Here is a 21,391-nt window from a genome sequence, read left to right on the forward strand (position 1 = left end):
TGTCCAACAAATCAAGGTTCTTCACCTGTGAACATTAAGCAAAAACTGTTCAGCAAAACTTGAGGATATGATTCCACAAATTGAACTAGTTACATATTAACAGACCAACATCTGATATGCTAAACTGTTTTCCTCTAAAAAGCAAAGTGACCATGGCTTTATGCAACCAGTATAAAACCAGAACAGCCTGTAAAAACTTGCAGTCTGTTCAGGTTTTATGCTCTTTGCTGCTCATAAGTATTTTTTAATCTAAAACTAGAGCTTTGTCACAGACGTGACGAATACCCCCACATGCCGCATTGACACATAATATTTTGCATGTCGTCTTCACAAAAAACAGCGGACACCATGCTCAATTTTTAAAACGCACTAAGTGACCCCTTGACCTAGTTTTTGACCCAGAAAGGCCCATGCTCTAACTTGGTCTTAAGATCATCTCCATAAAACTTCTGACCAAGTTTGGTGAAGATCTGATGTAAACTACTTGAATTAGAGAGCGGACACCATGCTGAAGGTTAAAAAACGCACTAAGTGACCCCGTGACCTAGTTTTAGGCCCGGAATGGCCCATGTTCAAACTTGTCCTAGAGATCATTTAGATAAAACTTGTGACCAAGTTTGGTGAGGATTGGATGAAAACTACTTGAATTTGAGAGCGGACAACATGGTGAGGTTTAAAACGCACTAAGATACCCCGTGACCTAGTTTTAGACCCGGCATGACCCATATTCACACTTGACCTAGACATCATCTAGATACAACTTCTGACCAAGTTTGGTGAAGATTGGATGAAAACTACTTGAATTAAAGAGCGGACAACATTGTGATGTTTAAAACGCACTAAGTGACCCTGTGACCTTGTTTTTGACCCGGCATGACCCATATTCAAACTGGCCCTAGACATTATTAAGATACAACTTCTGACCAATTTTGGTGAAGATTGGATAAAAACTACTTGAATTACAGAGCGGACAACATGGTGAGGTTTAAAACATACTAAGTGACCCCGTGACCTAGTTTTTGACCCGGCATGGCTCATGTTCGAACTTGACCTACACATCATCTAGTTACAACTTCTGACCAAGTGTGGTGAAGATCGGATTTAATTTACTTGAAATAGAGAGCGGACACCATGTTCAATGTGTAAAACGTACTAAGTGACCCTGTGACCTAGTTTTTGATCTAGCATGGCCCATGTTCGAACTTGGCCTTCAGATCATCTAGATAAAACTTCTGACCAAGTTTGGTGAATATCGGATGAAAACTACTTGAAAAAGAGAGCGGACACCATGCTGAATGGTAAAAAACGCACTAAATGACCCCGTGACCTAGTTTTTGACCCGGCAAGGCCCATGTTCGAACTTGGCCTTAAGATCATCGAGATACAACTTCTGACCAAGATTGGTGAAGATCGGATGAAAACTACTTGAATTAGAGAGCGGACAACATGCTGAATGTTTAAAACGTACTAAGTGACCCTCTGACCTAGTTTTTGACCTGGCAAGGCCCATGTTTGAACTTGGCCTTAAGATCATCTAGATACAACTTCTGACCAAGTTTGGTGAATATCGGATGAAAACTACTTGAAAAAGAGAGCGGACACCATGCTGAATGGTAAAAAACGCACTAAATGACCCCGTGACCTAGTTTTTGACCCGGCAAGGCCCATGTTCGAACTTGGCCTTAAGATCATCGAGATACAACTTCTGACCAAGATTGGTGAAGATCGGATGAAAACTACTTGATTTAGAGAGCGGACAACATGCTGAATGTTTAAAAGGCACTAAATGATCCCGTGACCTAGTTTTTGACCCGGCAAGGCCCATGTTCGAACTTGGCCTAGACATCATGTAGATACAACTTCTGACCAAGTTTGGTGAAGATCGGATGAAAACTACTTGAATTAGAGAGCGGACACTAATACGGACCGACCACCCTACCGACCGACCGACAGACAAGTTCACTCCTATATACCTCCCCTAAACTTCGTTTGTGAGGGTATAATGAAGCCTTAAAAACTAAAATGAATCTAGTAAGAAAGGTCCATAATTTATTTGATTTTCTAAAGGACTCCAAGCGTGTCAAAATTTATATCTCAGTGGTAAAGAATAAACTAACTTTTCATGACTCTGTTGAAGGTCCATTTCAATACTCTTCCAGCGTGCATTGAGAAACTCCAGCTTTTCCTTCATGGTGTTTAAGTTGGGAGCTGCTGACTGTCTCATGATCTCGTTCCCGATGTTGTTCATGGAATCTACTGTGCCCTGCATACCCTGCATGCTGACCTCGATATCCTGGAGGAAAGACAAATGAACTTCTTGATAATAGGATAATGGTTTTTGTATTTATTGAACATATTTATTTGTTTTCGCAAATACAGTATTGGATCTGTATTTGAACTCTATGTTATTACGTATGCTATGTTTTACAAAAGCTTTATATTTTAACCTTATTGATGTAAGTTCAGTCATGCACAATACAATATTTATTACAAATGAATACCTGACTTTTGTTAATAAATACAAATAAATGCTGCACAATACTAAATTTATTACAAGTAGAATGTCTGATATCATAATTTTTGTACAAACATAAACCTTGATATTGAGAGTTTACTTAGGATTTGAATAAGTTGATGTCCCAAAGCTTTTATAACATTATATTACATTTTCCTTAACAACAAAAGCTTGATACATATGTATCTTGACCTCAATGTCTTTAATTTATTATGCATAAACTTCATTATTTCCTGTATTTTATACAAATAAACAATCTTGTGTCCTGAAAATATCAATAGTAACAAGAGCTCCGCGGTCCGAGAAAGATGCCCAAACAGGGCCTTGACATCCATCAATTAATCTTTTGATGACATATCCAACAGAAAATTGTTTAGCACTTAATGTCACAGTGACCTTGACATTTGAGCTAGTGACCCCAATTTCTATAAAGGTCATGTATTGTCCAAGGCCAATGCACATGGGAAGTAGCAAGCCCATCTGTCAATACTTTGACTTATTATTGATCGGAAACAATTTCACACTTAATGTGACAGTGACCTTTCACCTTGTGACCCCAATTTCAATAGGGGTCGTCTAGTGTACAAGGCCAATGCACATGTGAAGAATCAAGCTAATAAGTCAATTTGCTGACGAGTTATTGATATGAAACAATTTTCACACTTTTTGTTACAGTGACCTTAGACTTAGTGACCCCAATTTCAAGGAGTCAGCTTAACTGCCCAAGACCAAGATCAATTCGTTGACAAGTTATTGACCCGAAACGCTTTTCACATTTATAATGACAGGGACCTTGACCTTTGACCTGGTGACCCCAATTTCAATAGGGATCAGCTACATTCCAAGGCCAATGCACAAGTAAAGTATCAAGCCAATTGGTAAATTTGTTGACGAATTATTGATTAGAAATCGATCCACGGCCAATACACGTGGGAAGTATCAAGCCAATCTGTCATTGGGTTGATGAGTTATTGATCTGAAACGATTTTCACACTTATTGTGACAGTGACCTTGACCTTTGACCTAGTGACCCCAATTTCCATAGGGGTCAGCTAATTTCCAAGGGTACTGCACATGTGAAGTATCAAGCCAATTGGTAAATTTATTGAGGAGTTATTGATGGGAAATGAAATGGTCTACAGACAGACAGACAGACTTACTGACCAACTGACCTACATCCAGCAAAACAATATACATCCTCTTCTTCTAAGGGGGGCATACACAGTTTAATAAACTCAAAACATTAATATCCACTTGTTCTTAAATTAAAGCTTTATATTCCTTTTCTTAAAATCTCAATAACTAAAACTTTACACAAATGTGAACCTTAATAAAGTAAACTACAAGCAAATTTAAAGCTCAATTGATAAAGCTGTATACACATTAAAACCTCAATAACTAAAACTATATACAAATTTAAACCTCAACAACTAAAACTATTTACAAATTTTAACCTCAATAACTAGACAAATATATAACAAGAGCACCGCATAACGGGTGCCACGCTCGGCTGAAAAAGCTTGTCAGAATTTTTTTTTTTTTTTTTTTTTGTCAGAATTTTTTTTATTTTTTTATTTTTTTTAGAGGTCACAGTGACCTTGACCTTTGACCTAGTGACCCAAAATGGGTGTGGCGTGTAGAACTCATCAAGGTGCATCTATATATGAAGTTTCAAAGTTGTAGGTGGAAGCACTTAGATTTTAGAGGCAATGTAAAGGTTTTAGCACGCCGCTGGTAGATGGCGGACGACGAGCAGGCTATGACAATACCTCGGGTTTTCTCCGAAAACAGCCTCGCTAAAATCAAAACCTCAATAACTAAAACTATATACAAATTTGAACTATAAAGTGCTGAATTTAATGTTTTCACTATTAATGTACACTTGATATACCTAATGCAATGGAAATTTAAATATTATTGCTACATTGAATTGCATGCACAATATAAAACCTTTATATCTTGAATTATAACAGAACTGAGAGATGATATTCTTTGTGTGAACAGAGAAGCTCGATAATGACAGTTAAACAAAGGAAACCTATGCCATCCTAAATAGTATATAAAGTACCATAATACTTATGAAGGATAATACAAATAAAAAATGTTCCTTGCCTGCTTGGTTTACAGCCAAATCTAGCTAGCCTTTATTTTATTCAAATTAAAGCAATGATTAATGAATGTTAAAAAAAAGAAATTATAAAAGGAAACTAAAACACCAGGACTGTTACACAAACTAAAACCATGCATCCTTAGAATATTTTAGAAACAAATAGTTTGAATGCTACATAAAAGAAACCCCGAGTTAGAACCTCTGCAAATGTTATAAGAGTTGACACCTCACACCCAGCTCTCTTGCATAATTAGCAAAACCTAATTTAAAGTTAGCAAAATCATCCACCTCCGGATGTTATGTTTATATATGACGGTCTAACAGATGGGCCATTAAGCTTACCATCCAAGGCCGGCTATCTGCCATTTTTAACGCCCAAAAGGGGCGCTTTCTCTAAAAGCAAATAGGTGTTTACCCATAGAAGTTTGCGAGCTTGAACATTGTTCGTGAGATATGCATGTTATACTTAGTTATCTGAAATGTAATAAGTCCATGTCTTCAGAATTTTAAACATTTTTATAACAAAATAGAATTAAATGAGAATAAGATACCGTATATTCCCTCATAAATGCTATCCGCATTTTTAACACAAATTTACACGTTTCTGTAACTAATTATTGCTTAGTTTTGCTTTCATTATAAGTGCAAATATCTTACTGAAATTTGCAATAATGAGCCTCACAGTCAAATTATGTATATTTTCTTACAGAACAAGATATCAAACATAATGCCAATGTTTTCATCTCTTCTCGGCAATTCTTTTTCCTAATTGGGAAAACTACCGCTACTGCGCTAATTGGGACAAATAAGAACAAAATCCCCTGTAATTGGGAAACTGCGTGTCTTGATTTCTTCAGATTGGGAATTATGGGTCTTTTTAACTGGGTGCAACATAATTGCTCATATTTTTTGCTAAAATTTTCAGTTTAAGTAATCATTTTGTATCTTCACTCACAGAAAATGCCCTTTTGGAATGTAATCGACTCAACTGTCCATCCTTTAGAGAGTTTTTTGGATGGCAATGAGAAATTTTGCAATTTTGCAAGTTTTCCTTAAAAGAAGGAAACAAAAATGCTGCTTATAAAAATGCCCCCTTTTAGGAAAATAAAAGGTCCCCCACCAACCTCCAAACAACCCTGAAGGGCCATTTATCAGGGAATATAAAGTACACAAATCAGTTTAAGGATGGGATAATTGAACAAAGCTCACCCCATACGATTTCTCTATAAGTTTGTTGTCGAAGTCGTGCAGCAGTTTCAGGTCTGCTAATTTTAGTTCTGTTTCTGTCAGCCACTTGGTCACCATGGTGACATCCTTGTGGTACTGGCGCCACTGTTCTGCAGCCCGTGTCCATCGTCTGAAAGGTAAGTCTAGTATATATGTCTGGGCCTCTTACCCCGTCCCTGCCCTGACATGAAAATGGCTATATGCAACCAGCAGAAAACCAGAATAGCTTGTGAGTAACTCAGTCTGTTCAGGTTTTATGCTGTTTGCTGCTCATCAGTTTCTTTATGAAAAATTCTCAGCCTTTAAAACTAGAATCTATTAAGAAAGGTCTTATTTATTTCCTTTTTTTGTAAGGGACTGCAAAAGAGTTAAAATATTTCAGTGTGAAAGGGTACAGCAGATTATTTTGTGTGACTTCAAGCAGTCAAGATTAAGTGTTTGAGAACTTCTTGTACAAGTTGGAGAGCGGAAACAGCAAATTAAACAATTTTTTCTAATAAAAAAGGGCAATAATTCTCAATTGCCTTGTGCAAAGAGGTAAGTTACCATACTTGGCCTTGGGTTTTTGTAAACTAACATTTCTATAAAAAAATATATGAACAAACATTTTGAGAAAGATTCTTAAAAACTGTAAAACTTTAAAGCGGTCCCATAAAAAAGGGCATGTACAAAGGGCATGAAATTATAATATGTTGTCAATGTTTCTGCATTTGCATTTTGCCCAAATTAGATCAGTGACCTCAAATTGTCACCTTGGCCTTTTAAGCGAGGGCAACCTGTCTACAATTGGACCTGCAGTCACTATGATTAGAACATTTTGTGTTTGTATTGTTTAAATTGCATGAAAAAGTATTAATTTTCTCATTAAGCTGTATTATGCCATAAACTGACTTATTACCAAATAAGACCTCGACCTTTAACTAGGAAGACAGGTCTTACACCTGGTAAACACTTGCTGTAAGTTTTTTTTTTTAACTGCATGATGAATGCTGAAGTTTTGGTCCACACAAGCTAAATACTATGCCATTATTTATTGATTGACCCACAAATGTGACCTTCACGTTTGGCCAGGGACATGGGTTTAGATTTTCATGTGACACACAATCTTGAACAAAATGTTGAACATTTCTTTTTATTTCATTTCATAATACATGCTGAAAGATTAAGTAACAGCCCAGAAAGGCTCGGATAAATGCTCACAGGCATCCAAATATATACACTAAAACATTCCTAAATCTGTACCAAACAAACCACAACCAGGTCAAAAAAGGTACTTTGCTGGATGTATAGTACTTTCCACAATACTCACTCTATCAACTTTGGGTCATTTGTTATCCGTATGGTGCCATCTGTACCTATCACTGGGTTCATGGTCAACATGGTTCCTATCTCACACTGAATATCCTCAACACTCTCTACAGAATCATCAGGAACTTGACAAATTATTGACAGGAACCATAAAATACATAAGTCAGTCAATGATTTGTTATCAGCCAATAGTGTAATATTCAAATTCCATGCACTAATTAGATATTGATTTCATGCTTGTATAGAAAATAGGCATCCGGTGTTCACTTCTTCAATCACATTGAAAAAGGATCCCAACAGTCACTATTTTAATCTGTATGAAACAGATTCTTATTTTAACTTTCTGCAACAAATAAATTGAACAGTCCAATTATCTATTAATTTCGTTCTAAAATATATGGTAATATGTAAATTATTATCTAATGAGTACTGTTAACAGATGTTACTTCACAATACATTTATCTCCAAATCAAATAATATCAAATAATACACTATCAACAAATCAAATGATAATCACATGTTTAAGTACTTCAACAACCCTTTTTATATAAACCATCATAACCCTATCACAGAATCAAGTTAAGAGTCAAGTGACTGATTTGCATTCATTAATTAGGTTTCAACATTTCAATACCACGCATGTGATTATCAAAGTGTGATCTTAGGACACATTCTAATTGCCACCACGCCTTGACAAGGGTTCAAGGATTAGTAACCTTTGATGTACTCTACCCGAGCAACATGATGTGGGAGACTTTTGTCCTTGAAATTTAGAAACTAGGGACGCCATTGTTAAAGACACTTTTATGCTTTAAAGATATCTCAAAATTATTGCAATTTTATTTGCTCTTAAAAGAAAACCTACATGGCAACACCACAAGAATGCATTTTTCAACATTAAGGATATTAATCAAAATGAGACTATTGCCAAGCATTTTAAGTCCTCTACCAGTGAAACTACACCATTTTCAGATTTTTAAATGTATATTTGTTGCCATAGCAACCAGAATTCTTGATGTAGGAACAAAATGAAATGACATGCATAATGTCAATATTGCCATCAGTCCATGTTTCATGAAAATATTGCAGAATCCAGAAAATTGTGACAGACTGACTGACTGACTGACAGACTGACTAACAGACAGAACACAAACCATAAGTCCCTCACTTGTAGGGGACAATAATTCTGCAATCCCAAGCTTGGTCTGCATGTGAGCTACCTACACACAAAATTTCATAACAAATCTCCATCCAAACACAACTTATCGAGTGGAAACTTTTTTTAATAAGATCGACCTTAAACTTTAGCATAATCATCCTAAATACAAGTCCATCAAGGTCACATAACAAGCTTGCTACATTAAAGTTTTATTAAGATCAGTCAATTCAAACGTAAGTCGTCAACAGGATACTACCTGTATGACACAGCCTGCCCACACAACAATCATGCCAAAATCTCATAGCCAGGAATTTAACTTTGACTGAACACCTGGTTAATATTTTGTTATGATTAATTAAAGTTCAAAGCAAAACTAATTTTTAAATTTACACTGCAACAAAATATACATTATTAACTCATACATTTTTTTAATATATTTACTTTGATAATTTTGTTAAGCGTTTATTAATCCTCACAACATATATGAAGCAAAAAACATAAGAAAATAATGAGTCAATGAAAATGGACAAATTTCAATTTAAAAAAGTTATCTAGAGGAATATTTGTCAGACAATAAAATTCAGCCAGATAAATAAATTCACAATAGCATCGCCAACAAAAAAGAGCATATATAAATTTACATATGAGACTGTTATAGCTTCCTTCACATGCCTCAATGCCTTCCATATGTTATTCTTTGACACAAACATCTACCCTAAAGTTAAACAGATCTATCAATGGCGTCAACAATCGAGAAACTGTCATTAGAATATCAAATGAATGCAAAACCATGCCAACAAAACCCATCAGTCATATTTATGTAGCAACATTAACCCTTGACCGATTCAAGCTCATTTAAAATTCGGTATACATTAAATTGAAGACACTTGTCACAAGCTCACAGTGAGGACTAAACAAAAATTGTAAAAGGACAGCTGCATGCCAACTGAAGTCATTCAATAGTTCAGTCTATTTTTTCTGATGTTTTTGTGTTGAAAAACAGAACTGTAGTGTGTTGATATTTTATGCTTTAAAAAAAAACAAGAAATTATTTTTACGAAACTTCCTTAATTGCACAAAATCTTTTCTGGGTCCTTTAACTCCATATATTGCAGATGAGATCATAAGTAATATAATTCCAAATTAAAATTCCATATACAATATCCCAATAATTCCACTTTTACACCAAATGCACAGATATTCAAATTAAGATGTAATAATTCCCAGTAAATTTTCGTAACATAAGCATCAATCACGTATTGCAAGCAAAGAAGCCTATTAGTAAGTACAAACAGACTCACAGATCAGACTTATACTATCCCTATTAGTAAGTACAAACAGACTCACAGATCAGACTTATACTATCCCTATTAGTAAGTACAAACAGACTCACAGATCAGACTTATACTATCCCTATTAGTAAGTACAAACAGACTCACAGATCAGACTTATACTATCCCACAACATGAGCCACTACTATCTCACAAACCAGATCAGAAACGGTATTAAATCCATTCAATAAATCCAATCATATCTGTCCAAACAATTCCACGCTGTCCGATTGCTCGTAAATCACCTTAGTTGACAAATAGTTGAACTACTATCAAGAAATCATACAATACAGAATTAATATATTAGTATTCTACACAATATAAACCCTTTGACCTCAACTCAGAGGTCATGTTTAAATGCCATATAATGTTAAACTGAGTTTTACTTTGTCTAATCAACCATTATAATTTTGTTCAACCTTAATCAACAATTTTCTTTCACATGTGTCTTCTATGAACATAAGTTATTTCATTGTGTACTCTTCAAAAATAGTTAGTGACATATTGTTGTTTATTCAGCTGCTAGAAAGTGATTTAAATTTATAAAAAAAAAAAAAAACTAAAGTAAAGTTTCCAATAATATATTTTCTTTCTTTCAGCCACAAATTATAAAACAAATTTTATAAAAGCCATGGATTGGTTAAAATTTGATTATTTAAACAATTAATACTAAACACATTGCAGTGCGTTTAGAACAAATATTTCCACATATATTATATAAACATAATAATAGTCTTGTAATTTTGCTCTGATCCCTATTTCCAAGAATTTAATCGTCCACAAAGTACAGCAACATATTTCTGCTTAAAGTGACAATATTTTAAGGAGCATTTTATTTGAAAAAATTATGAGTTATCCAAAATTGTAAACTTGCTCTTTCTGTTTGGTTAAAATACAAGTACTTTGGTCTTCAATGAAAGAGAAAAACAAATTAGAGTCATCAAGATTATGTATTATTTACCTGTCACATACTGCCTGTTCAATTCAATTAAATTCCACTTAATCACATTATACTATTATAGGTAAGCTCACATAAATTGCTGGCTTTTTATCTCGGTGTCACTTACTTTAGGTTAAGTCAAATACAGATTAGACCCCCCAATCATTGTGTATCAGTAATTATAGCACAAGTGTTACCTTTTCGGCTTAAAGAGGAAACATAAGCCAAAATACTGCATAATGCAATCAGCTATTGCATCTTTGTATCGCTATTGTAATGTAATTTCTGTTAAGCAAAACACTTTCCCATAGAAGCCTTAATTTTCCCTTTATTTTAATGCAGGTTTCTAACTAAACAATGGAATTAAACAAATGTGTTCAGTCATTATATCAAATTACAGTTTAATTCTTATATTTCCTGGCTCCACAAATTCCATCTTCCAATTCTGTTGTGGTCATGTTTTCAGAAGTAAAATTTATATTAAAGCAGCTATTGATTCGATCAGAAATGTACTAATGTAGAATTTGTTTTTTATTTACAAATGAAATGTGTCTTTTTTCTTTTTTTGAGAAAGTAGTATTATATTCTCTATTTAGAGGCATATATTTGATTACAGAAGTATACATTTCTTTTTACGTATCATATACACGAAACTTAAATTGAATTGTAAAAGAAAACCTAGGCAGGAGAAATTATTAAATTTTTTCATGAAACTGATTATCCTGCTCATTATAAATTAAATTACCCTTCTCTATTAAATACTCTGCAAATGAAGTCAGACAAGAAATTATTATTATTCAATTGGTAAATATAACAAAAGCAAATGGATGATGATATTAATATGACAAAGCAAACATCACCTGCATGTAACTGTTTTTATAACAAGCATTTAATTGGTTGAAATATGTGCAGAATTTGATACAGAACCAATGAGATTTCTAAACATTTATGAATGATCACAAAAGTTCGCTAGCCTCATCCTTTCAGTGGACCAAGAGGAAAGCAAATTCGAGCCTTGTTGGGAAAACTTAACTTAATGCATGAGCAAAAAGTGTGGTCCCAAATTAGCCTGTGCAGTCCAGACATGCTAAGCACAGACAACACTTTTCACTTAATTTTTCATTAAAAAGGAGTGTCTTCACAGCAGACTGCACAGGCTAATCTGGTATGACTTTTTAAGCACATGCAATTAGCCCAGTTTTCCCTGAACACGCGTCACTTAATAAAACATTGATTCCCATGTTGACCCCACCCTTACCTGTGTCTGTCGGTATAAGCCTCGTTAATCTCCGTCCAGGTCGCGTGAAGGTTGTCCACAAGTAGGCGGAGCCTCTTTCTCTCGTCGGCCTCACATTGGCGACACACATCATCCCTTTCCTGATCCAGACGATCGATTCCCGCCTTTGAATCCTCCAGGCGCTTTTGTACCTCCTGTGATGAAGAACAGCATGACATGCGAATGTTTGCATGGTTGGGATAGTGGGTGGAGAAAGTAAGGAAAGATACCTATAGAAAATTAATTCAGGGTGGTTCATCCTGCTGCCCCTTTGCTGTAGGTTCTTTATATAACAAAAATTGTACAGTTAATATAACTTTTTTACCAGTTTGTATTCACTCTTTTTTTACTTTAATTATTTTATTGAAAAGTAAGTTTAAAGGGATCTTTTCACGGTTTGGTAAATTGATAAAAATGGAAAAAGTTGTTTCAGATTCGCAAATTTTCGTTTTAGTTATGATATATGTGAGGAAACAGTATTACTGAACATTTACCATAGTCCGATATAGCCATTATATGTATCTTTTGACGATTTGAAAACCTAAAAATTATAAAGTGTTGCAACGCGAAACGATTGAATAATTTGGAAAGTTCTGTTGTTGTCGTTTAAATTTACGAAACAACGAAGATTGCTTATATAAGCTATAAAATTCTTAAACTGTGTATACCCGGCGGAATAGCCGAGAGGGCTAATGCGTTTTTACTTCATACTAACTCCAGGACTCTGGGGGTCACTGGTCTAGCCCTGGTACCTGCTACTTTTTTTTCCTTTTTTTAATTTTATTCTTGATTTTTTACAGGAGCTTTTAAGATCCAATGTTTACATTTATCAATATAAAGCATTTAATGAAAAACTTCAAAATTTGCCAAAATCTGTGAAAAGGCCCCTTTAACTTTATGCACTGGTTGGTGAGAGCAGGGAAAGTTTGGAAAGATCAAGAGCAAAGTAACTGGGTTGTGTCACGCCTGCTACTTATACTTTAAGGAAGCCAACATTGAAATGTTGCACTGAGTATCACACAGTAGCTCCATGAAATACCTGAATAAATGAGCAAAACATTCAGTTTAAAGATTTATTGATATTTAATCTTTTGATGAATTGATGAATTGACTGGTTTATTACATGACTGCCATGCAACCTTCATTTCATGTTGCTATAGCAACAGGTAGCAACAACAGCCAACCTTGTTGTTAGAATTTTGACAATGTTTTATAGTGTTTTTTTGTCAAATGGCTCATACATTTTTAATATTTTCTATTATAAAAAAAAACTGTTACATAAACTCACTACATATCAAATTTTATTATATTTTTTATTAAAAGTTAAAACTAATTTATGCATTTAAAATTCTTAGTATATCTTCATAAAAGGCACACGCACTATAACTTTCCAAATAACTGAACAAGATAATTGATACAGGCAAGTCCATATGCTGCCTTGATCATGTTTCCAAAATAATAAATATAGTTGAAATACAGTGCTTTCTTATAAACCCTGTATGTACATTATTTCAAATCTCTCTAGATGATAAGGATGTCTATTGTCTACATGTTTTCAAAGCAAAATCTACATATTGCAAGGATGCACAAATAATAACATTCTCAGAGGCGTCGGAGCTGGGGCGGCAGGGGTGGCGGCCGCCTCCCCAATATTTTCGGCAAAAAGGAAATTTCGGCAAAGACCTTCCCGTATATTTGAAAATATCTTTACCACGAAGCAAGGTAATCACGCTCTCGCGGTTATGACTCGTGTATTGTTGTTTGCCATCACCCGCCCGTGGTAGTGTACGTGTCAATTATGTTGTTAATTGATCGATCTGTTTTATAACAATAATCCCTTTATTCTTGAGTAGTTAAACATGGGAATCTTTAATTGTTGGTATGATCTAAGCCTTTGCTTCCTTTTTATTAATATAAAGGAAAGTATGACATGAAACAAATGTGCCGATATCCAATAGTCCTTAATTATCACAAAATTAAAGATACCTCAAGGTACCTGAATTAATTGTAAAAAACGTATTTAATGTTTTTTACCACTTTTTTTTGTGTCATTTCAATATGTCTACTCCAAACCAACGAATTTCAAATTTCCAAAACGGAATTGCAGGAAAAAAATTCCGAAGAACGTTATTTTAACCCACATGATCCCTATCGTTGTGTCGCCTGCTACGAAGTACAAACTGCGACATATCACTTCTCCATCGATTGTCTGTCTGTCACAACTTTTGTCATTCAGAAAATGCCTGCAATAGACGTGTATAAGGTCAGGTATCAGGCATACAAACGCACCAGAATGGGCCATTTGATGCTAAAATTTGAGGCTCCGGACCCACACCAACGGGAGGGGGATACCCCCTCCTATACCCAACGCCTCCGCCGCCCCAATGTCAATTTGCTTCCGACGCCCCTGATTCTATATTATACATTCACAATAACCAAGAAAATAAATGAACATTTACCTACAATAAATGCAATTTGTTTAATTGGTTACATGCAATTAATTTACATACCGAGTACCTCTAGATTTTGTTAATTTCAAAATGTTTGTTTGTAGGAATTTTATCAGTTTTTAATGGTATTTAAATCATTTCACCACTGTCAGTTAACCTAAATGTAATCACACTTTTTCAGTTAACCTTATCACACTGTTGCATTTTACCTAATGATACCTTTTCAGTTAACCAAATTTCACTTTTTTATGACCAGCTTGCCTGCTTACCAGCACTAAGGGCATATCATATAACTTACATGATACTGTAACTGACAACTTACAACTGCCCTATTCAGAGGTAGGGGGAAAATGGTCCTAGAAATACTTATAACTATACACAAGTTATATGGCTGAGCTGGGATTTAAACTTATACTTATTGATTCCCTGCCAGGTTCTCTATTCACAAAGCTAGCATTATTACATTATTATATTATTATGTATATTGTTATTATATTGATATGGATTACATATATTTAATGTCACAAAGAAAGTTAACCCTGGAAAAAATCTACCATACAGGTTGGGTATATTTCTTGTATATGGAGCATTACACTTGACTGATATGGAAGTTAAGAAACTAGTCAGATAAAAAAGACTTATTTAAAAGGAAAGAACATACAAAGACTTATTTACAAGCAACGCTTATAGAAAGGAAAACTGTCAATATTAGATATTCCACTACAAATTGTGTATTCAAGTAAATGGTAATACTAAACAGAATAATCCTCATACCATTCTACAGAGTGTAAAATTATTACATTTTTGTAATTAATTAGGATTTCTGATGAAATTTATCATAAACTATACTTTTCAATCATAAAAACAACAACAATTCTACACTGCAAAATTCAAACAATTATATTTCTATTAGCCAAATTAAAATAGTGTTACCATCACCACCCAAAACTCTACAATATGGCCTATACAAGAATAATATAAAGTATAAATATATCAGCTTATATGTAATATTGTAATATAATAAACAGAGTTCAGTTAAGTTTTTAAGGAAAGCTTAAACTATACCCTGTTGCTCAAAATATTAATAGCCAAGCTAGTTGTTTATGAAACTGTGATTATAATCTTTAAAATGTTTGTTTATTTTATTTTTAACAAGACTATTGCCAAGCAATAGTCCCCTACCGGCTCCACCATTTTCAGAAATTCCACCATTGTCAGATTTTTTTGATTTTTTTATTTGTTGCCATAGCAACCAGAATTTTTGACGTAGGAACATAATGAAATGACGTACGTATTGTCCATATTGCCATCTATCCATGTTTCAAGTTTCATGAAACAATATTAAGAACTTTTAAAGTTATCGCAGGATCCAAAAAACCACCATTTTCAGCAGTATTTTTAGTCAATTTGTTGCCATAGCAACCAGAATTTTTGACGTGGGAACAAAATAAAATGACATGCATAATGTCCATATTGCCATCTATCCATGTTTCAAGTTTCATGAAAAAATATTTAGAACTTTTAAAGTTATCGCAGGATCCAGAAAAGTGTGACTGACTGACGGACTGACAGACTGACATACAGAGCGCAAACCATAAGTCCCCTCAGGTGAAGCGGTAGGGGACAATAAACAGGTAGGCTAAAATAATGCTTTAACGTTTGACAAGAAAGTTTCTTGTAAAATCAATTTTATTTACATCAAAAGTCAACTTAATTGACAATTAAAAGTTTGAGCAAATGATTTGATGTCCTTAAATATGAACAAAGATATAACTAATAATGATGACAATGATTCCTCATGCAACATTTTTCCAAAGTACAGAGAGAAAACATCAGTCCTCTAAGTATTTTAATACAAATGATATTATTCTCATGCCCCTTAAAAAGATCAATTTGAAGTGTAACAAATGTCAGATCTGTTTGTACTCCACATGCAAGTTGTTACAGTAAAAAGCTATACGAACCCTGTGCCATTGAATGCCCTGAAAGAGTGGTGATACAACATTTACGTGCTAGGAGGGAAGAAAATATCAGGAAAATAACTCAAACAGAAAAACGCTTTGCCTGGCTCTGAGTTATATTTTCTAGCTAAAAGTACCCCCCCCCACCTCCTTTAAAATAAAGAACACAAATAACCTAAATAAACCAAATAAACATTGTTTGAAAAACAACCATTTCCATCATGTTGAATTCAATTTAAGTCTAATATTAAAAACGAGAAGGCCAAAGGCTCAAAGCGCTCACCTGAGAAACAAAGAAACAAGAGTGTTCTGAACAGGTAGTAATATACACAGGGTATCATAATAAAATTGCTACAAAACCTGGAAACCTGTTGTGTTTTGTGGTATTGCGCAATGTGGAATTTAGATTGTTAACAATCATTTTCTTTAACTTTGCATAGCAACCTAGTTTTCAGTCTTAGAGACCCAGTTTTGCACTAAACTAAGATATAATTGGATTAAATGTTCTGACCAATTTTCATCAACATTGAGCAATAAGTATGACCTCTTACGCGTTCACAAGCTTTTTTTTTATTTTGACAGTGTGACTTAGATTATGATTTCATGGGACCGACGTTATAACGCAGTCAAAACTTAATTGGGAGGAATTTTCTGACAAAATTCATGAAGATTGCGCAATAAATGTGATCTCCGGTGTCAACAAGGTATTTTTAGAGCTATATTAGGCAAACTGCCCTACCTTCTGGTGGCCAAGTTTTTTGACATACCAGAACCATTTTGAACTGCACCGATATCATAAGTACAAATGTTATGAGAAATTTTAATGATTGGGCAAAAAGAACCTGACAGTGCCACAAAATCAGCTTTTTAGTTCTCTACTATAAAAGTAATTTACCCTAATTTAAATAAGTGTACAATCCCAAAGTTTGCATGTTCACACATACTTCCAGAACAACTCCTCCGTTCAAACTTATAATTTTTAATGACACTGATCTTGACCTTGATTCCACTGGCTACCAATGAAATCCAAAGCTAGGCCTGCATGAAAAGTACCAGCACAAAATTCAGAACAATGTCCCCTTATTAACTAAATTTAACCATATCTTTAAAACTCAAAATTAATGGTATGCCAAAACTTTAAGAAAAGGTTATTCCAATGCAAAGAAAGTGAATTTCTCTAAAGAGATTGTTAGTATAGCAAACTATAAACAATGTTTGGTAGATGCAAAAATAAATGATTTGCTCTAAATTAAAAGGATATAATTATGTCATAAGATAAAAAATTATCATATCTTTATCATTATATTTGTTTGTGTTATCCACAAAATGCAAACACAATTTCAACAATGTTAACATTATAAGAACAAAATGTTGAAAGTAATGTTTTCATTCAATATACACATTAAGGTAAAACCAAAGACTCAATTTAATGTTTAAACTATATTTTGTTTGGTACAATCACAGAATTCTTTCCTCATCCATGAAACCATGATAATGTAAAAGTTATGTTTCTACACCATAGATTATCAGGATGCTTTGCTACCTGCACAGGAGATTTAACCTGTGGGTCACACACAGTTCTGTTATTTACCTAAGCATACTCAAGATGTCAAAGCAAATAAATCACCGCCCTGGGGACTAAATGAATGGAAGGTGAAACAAAATCTACACCAAGCAGCAACAGCCATGCCAATCATCTGCCAGACTAATGTCAAAACAGCACTACATTGCATGTAGGATAAGCATCTCTTATCCATCTCTTCTCCCTATGGTGAATCTATCTCATCAGTATTTCTGAGCTATGTCAAATGTTATCCACTAATTAATAAAGAACATTTAAAAAGATTTTTGTAAAATTAAAGAACAATTTTCAAATTATTTTCACAAGGTACAAGACGTATGATTTTTTAAAATTCCATTTGCTTTTACACAAAAATATTTAACCAGATGAAGGACATGCAAAAGATCTGTTAGATTTGTTTGGTATCTAAAGATTTATTTTAGAGATCTACTTACAACTTAAGATAATTATCCATTAGTTATGAATAATCTACACACAGAAAACAATTCTTACGTACTGAACAAGGAAATAATGTAAAACAAGGTCTGTTTGAAAAACATGCATGCCACCCATATGGGCTGTCAGTTGTAGTGGCAGCCAATGTGTGAATACGTTTTTTGGCACTGTGACCTTGACCTTTGACCTAGTGACCTAAAAAATCAATAGGGGTCATCTGCGAGTCATGATCAATGTACCTATGAAGTTTCATGATCCTAGGTGTAAGCTTTTTTGAGTTATCATCTGGAAACCATTTTACTGTGTCAAGTCACCGTGACCTTGACCTTTGACCTAGTGACCTGAAAGTCAATAGGGGTCATCTGCGAGTCATGATCAATGAACCTATGAAGTTTCATGATCCTAGGCGTAAGCGTTCTTGAGTTATCATCCGGAAACCATTTTTCTAAGTTTAGTCATGGTACCATGACCTTGACCTTTGACCTAGTGACCTGAATATCAATAGGGATTATCTGCGAGTCATGATTTATGTACCTATGAAGTTTCATGATCCTAGGCATAAGCGTTCTTGAGTTATCATCCAGAAACCATTTTACTATTTTGAATCACCGTGACCTTGACCTTTGAGCTAGCAGTGTTTTTTCCATTCAAAATCGGGTCCGGTAACCGGAACTATTCCCAATGGGAAAAAGTATATATTTTTCCCAAATGGGAGTTAAAAATTCCCAATGGAAGGTTTCCACAAAAAAAAAATACAAAAAAAAAATTTTTTTTTTAGATCTCAATATCTTGTTCATCTCCCATCCATATAAGTTCAACCTTAGTAAATGTAATACTGAACACACATGTATCCTCAATTTTGAGGCATTTTTTAGCAAAACAACAACAACACTAATTTCCCAATTTTAGTCAAAACAATCCGAATTTTCCCAATCCAAAGGGACCCGGCCCCATTCCTAAAACAGTAAAAAAAAACACTGCCTAGTGACCTGAAAATCAATAGGGGTCATCTGCAAGTCATGATCAATGTACCTACTAAGTTTCATGATCCTAGGCCTAAGCGTTCTTGAGTTATCATCCGGAAACTATTTGGTGGACGGATGGACATACGGACCGACATGTGCAAAACAATATACCCCCTCTTCTTCGAAGGGGGGCATAAAAAATGGTTTTTGTTAAAGCTTATGTAATAATTGTCCATAATTGCCATTGGCAAATTGGTTGAAAAGCACATGGGTAATAAGCCTGATAGTTATTGTGTATATGATAAGATTTTAATATTGCATATGCTTTGAAAGTTAAAAATAATTAAAGACCTTTCTTACTAGATTCAAGTTTTAAAGGCTTTATTTCCAACCTTTAGATACTGATGAGCAGCAAACAGCTTAAAACCTGAACAGACTGTGAGTTACTCAAAGGTTGTTCTGGTTTAATGCTGTTTGCACATAGCCATTTTTACTTTGGTTATGAGCAGGAAAGGGATAAACAATGGTATTAATCCTTTAATTAGATAAGGTGAATGATAATGACCAAATCAAAACATTAATGTGACTTGCAACACTTGTAAAGCAGTCATATAGCACCTGAACATACAAATTCTTCAGGAAATGTGTACAACTAACATCACATACGCTATATCATGCTGCATGTATATGTTCATTAACTGTTATTATGACATACCAACAAACAAGCTCATTAATATGATACTTCAGTTATTGCAGAGATTCAAAAATTATAACAACCAAAGTGTCTTGTAATAAAATTACCTATGTGGAAGCACAACTATTCGTGTTGAGTAAAATTAGACAAATGAAGTCATGCCCATTAATAGCAGGAAGACAAATAATTATGAGCATGGGAAAAAAAAATAGTCATCCACTAAAATAATTTATGTTAATTTTAAAGTGTCCATACCTTAAGAATATCCTCCTGCTTGGTAAAATCATCGAAATCTTTTCCTCCGAGTTCCGGTCCAGTAAGCTGCCGATTTATGTCCGCAATTTGATCAGAGAGCCGTCTGGCGTCGACCTTGAACTGTGCCGCTGACCTTGGAGACCCGGCCCTTGTTATGTTGGACTGCACAACTGTTGTGGTTGTCCTGGTTACCTGCCCATGACCTTGAGGGTCGCCTGCTGCCATGGTGACTGGTGGGTACTGTATCATGGCAACCTGCAAGAAAAATTAAACTAATATTTATATTTGTCTAGGATTTCTAAATTTATACTGTGTTCATATGCAGATACATGTATGATTATTATTTAATAAAAAGTGTACAATTGTGGATTAATCATATGGAAGGAAAACGTTGGTCCAGGGAAGGAAAACCTTTGTCCAGGGAGACAAAACATTTGTCCAGGGAGGGAAAACATATTTGTCCAGGGAGGGAAAATGTTTGTCCGTTGACTGTAAAGCACTAGTCCAGGGATGTAAAAGCATTTGTTCAGGGTGGGAAAAGGGTTTGTCCACTACTGCAAAAGCATTAGTCTTCATTGCAAGAAAGGAGCCTAAGACATTGCATATCTTACATGGTTGCTGATGTCCTGCCATTGCCTCTGCAGGCGTTCTATCTCTGGCTCGGCTATGGCTGCTGCCCCTTGCTCACGGAGTTGTTGCCCCTGCTTGTGCAGGGCTTCAAGGTCGCGCTGACGTCGTCTTAACTCGTCTTCAAATGCCTGCAGAGGGAATTAATGAATGATTCATTTTGAAAAAATTATATTTTTTGAAAGAAATGGAATTTTCCACATGAATATGATATTTTTAACTTTTTTAAATCTTGAGATTTATTTTATGAAATAGATCAGTTGCAATTTGATGGACACTTTTTCTCTGAGAAATTTATTTGAATGGCAAGATCACATTAAATGCACACATTGTTAGACAAGCAGGAAGACATGCAATTAAACACCATGAAGATTTTAAGTAATTTATAAGTGTGTATTTTTTTTATCATAATCATTATGGTTGTGTGCAAACTTTGCAATGAGTTAATACTAAGCATCAATAAAAAACATCAACTATAAAACATTTTAATGATAAATTCAAATAAAAACAAGAGCTGTCAGAGGACAGCACGCTCGACTATTCAAGTGCTTGACAG

The 21,391-nt window shown here is 34.5% G+C and overlaps 1 protein-coding gene across 2 annotated transcripts in view; it reads right to left on the bottom strand.

Annotated features, from left to right (window-relative positions):
• LOC127850937 (dystrophin-like) overlaps positions 1 to 21,391 on the bottom strand; it is a 241,431-nt gene that overhangs the window by 139,787 nt on the left and 80,253 nt on the right. Inside the window, exons 29-34 of one of the 2 annotated variants that reach the window (XM_052384338.1) lie at positions 20,820 to 20,968; positions 20,209 to 20,463; positions 16,281 to 16,298; positions 11,849 to 12,021; positions 5,835 to 5,982; positions 2,118 to 2,293 (exon numbers count right to left, since the gene is read on the bottom strand). In XM_052384338.1, coding sequence (XP_052240298.1) covers positions 2,118 to 2,293; positions 5,835 to 5,982; positions 11,849 to 12,021; positions 16,281 to 16,298; positions 20,209 to 20,463; positions 20,820 to 20,968 — 919 coding nt within the window. The remainder of the gene's footprint in view (positions 1 to 2,117; positions 2,294 to 5,834; positions 5,983 to 11,848; positions 12,022 to 16,280; positions 16,299 to 20,208; positions 20,464 to 20,819; positions 20,969 to 21,391) is intronic. The other variant, XM_052384339.1, reaches the window with a different exon arrangement.

The sequence above is a fragment of the Dreissena polymorpha genome, chromosome 11 (assembly GCF_020536995.1).
Source record: "Dreissena polymorpha isolate Duluth1 chromosome 11, UMN_Dpol_1.0, whole genome shotgun sequence".
Lineage (NCBI taxonomy): Eukaryota > Metazoa > Mollusca > Bivalvia > Myida > Dreissenidae > Dreissena > Dreissena polymorpha.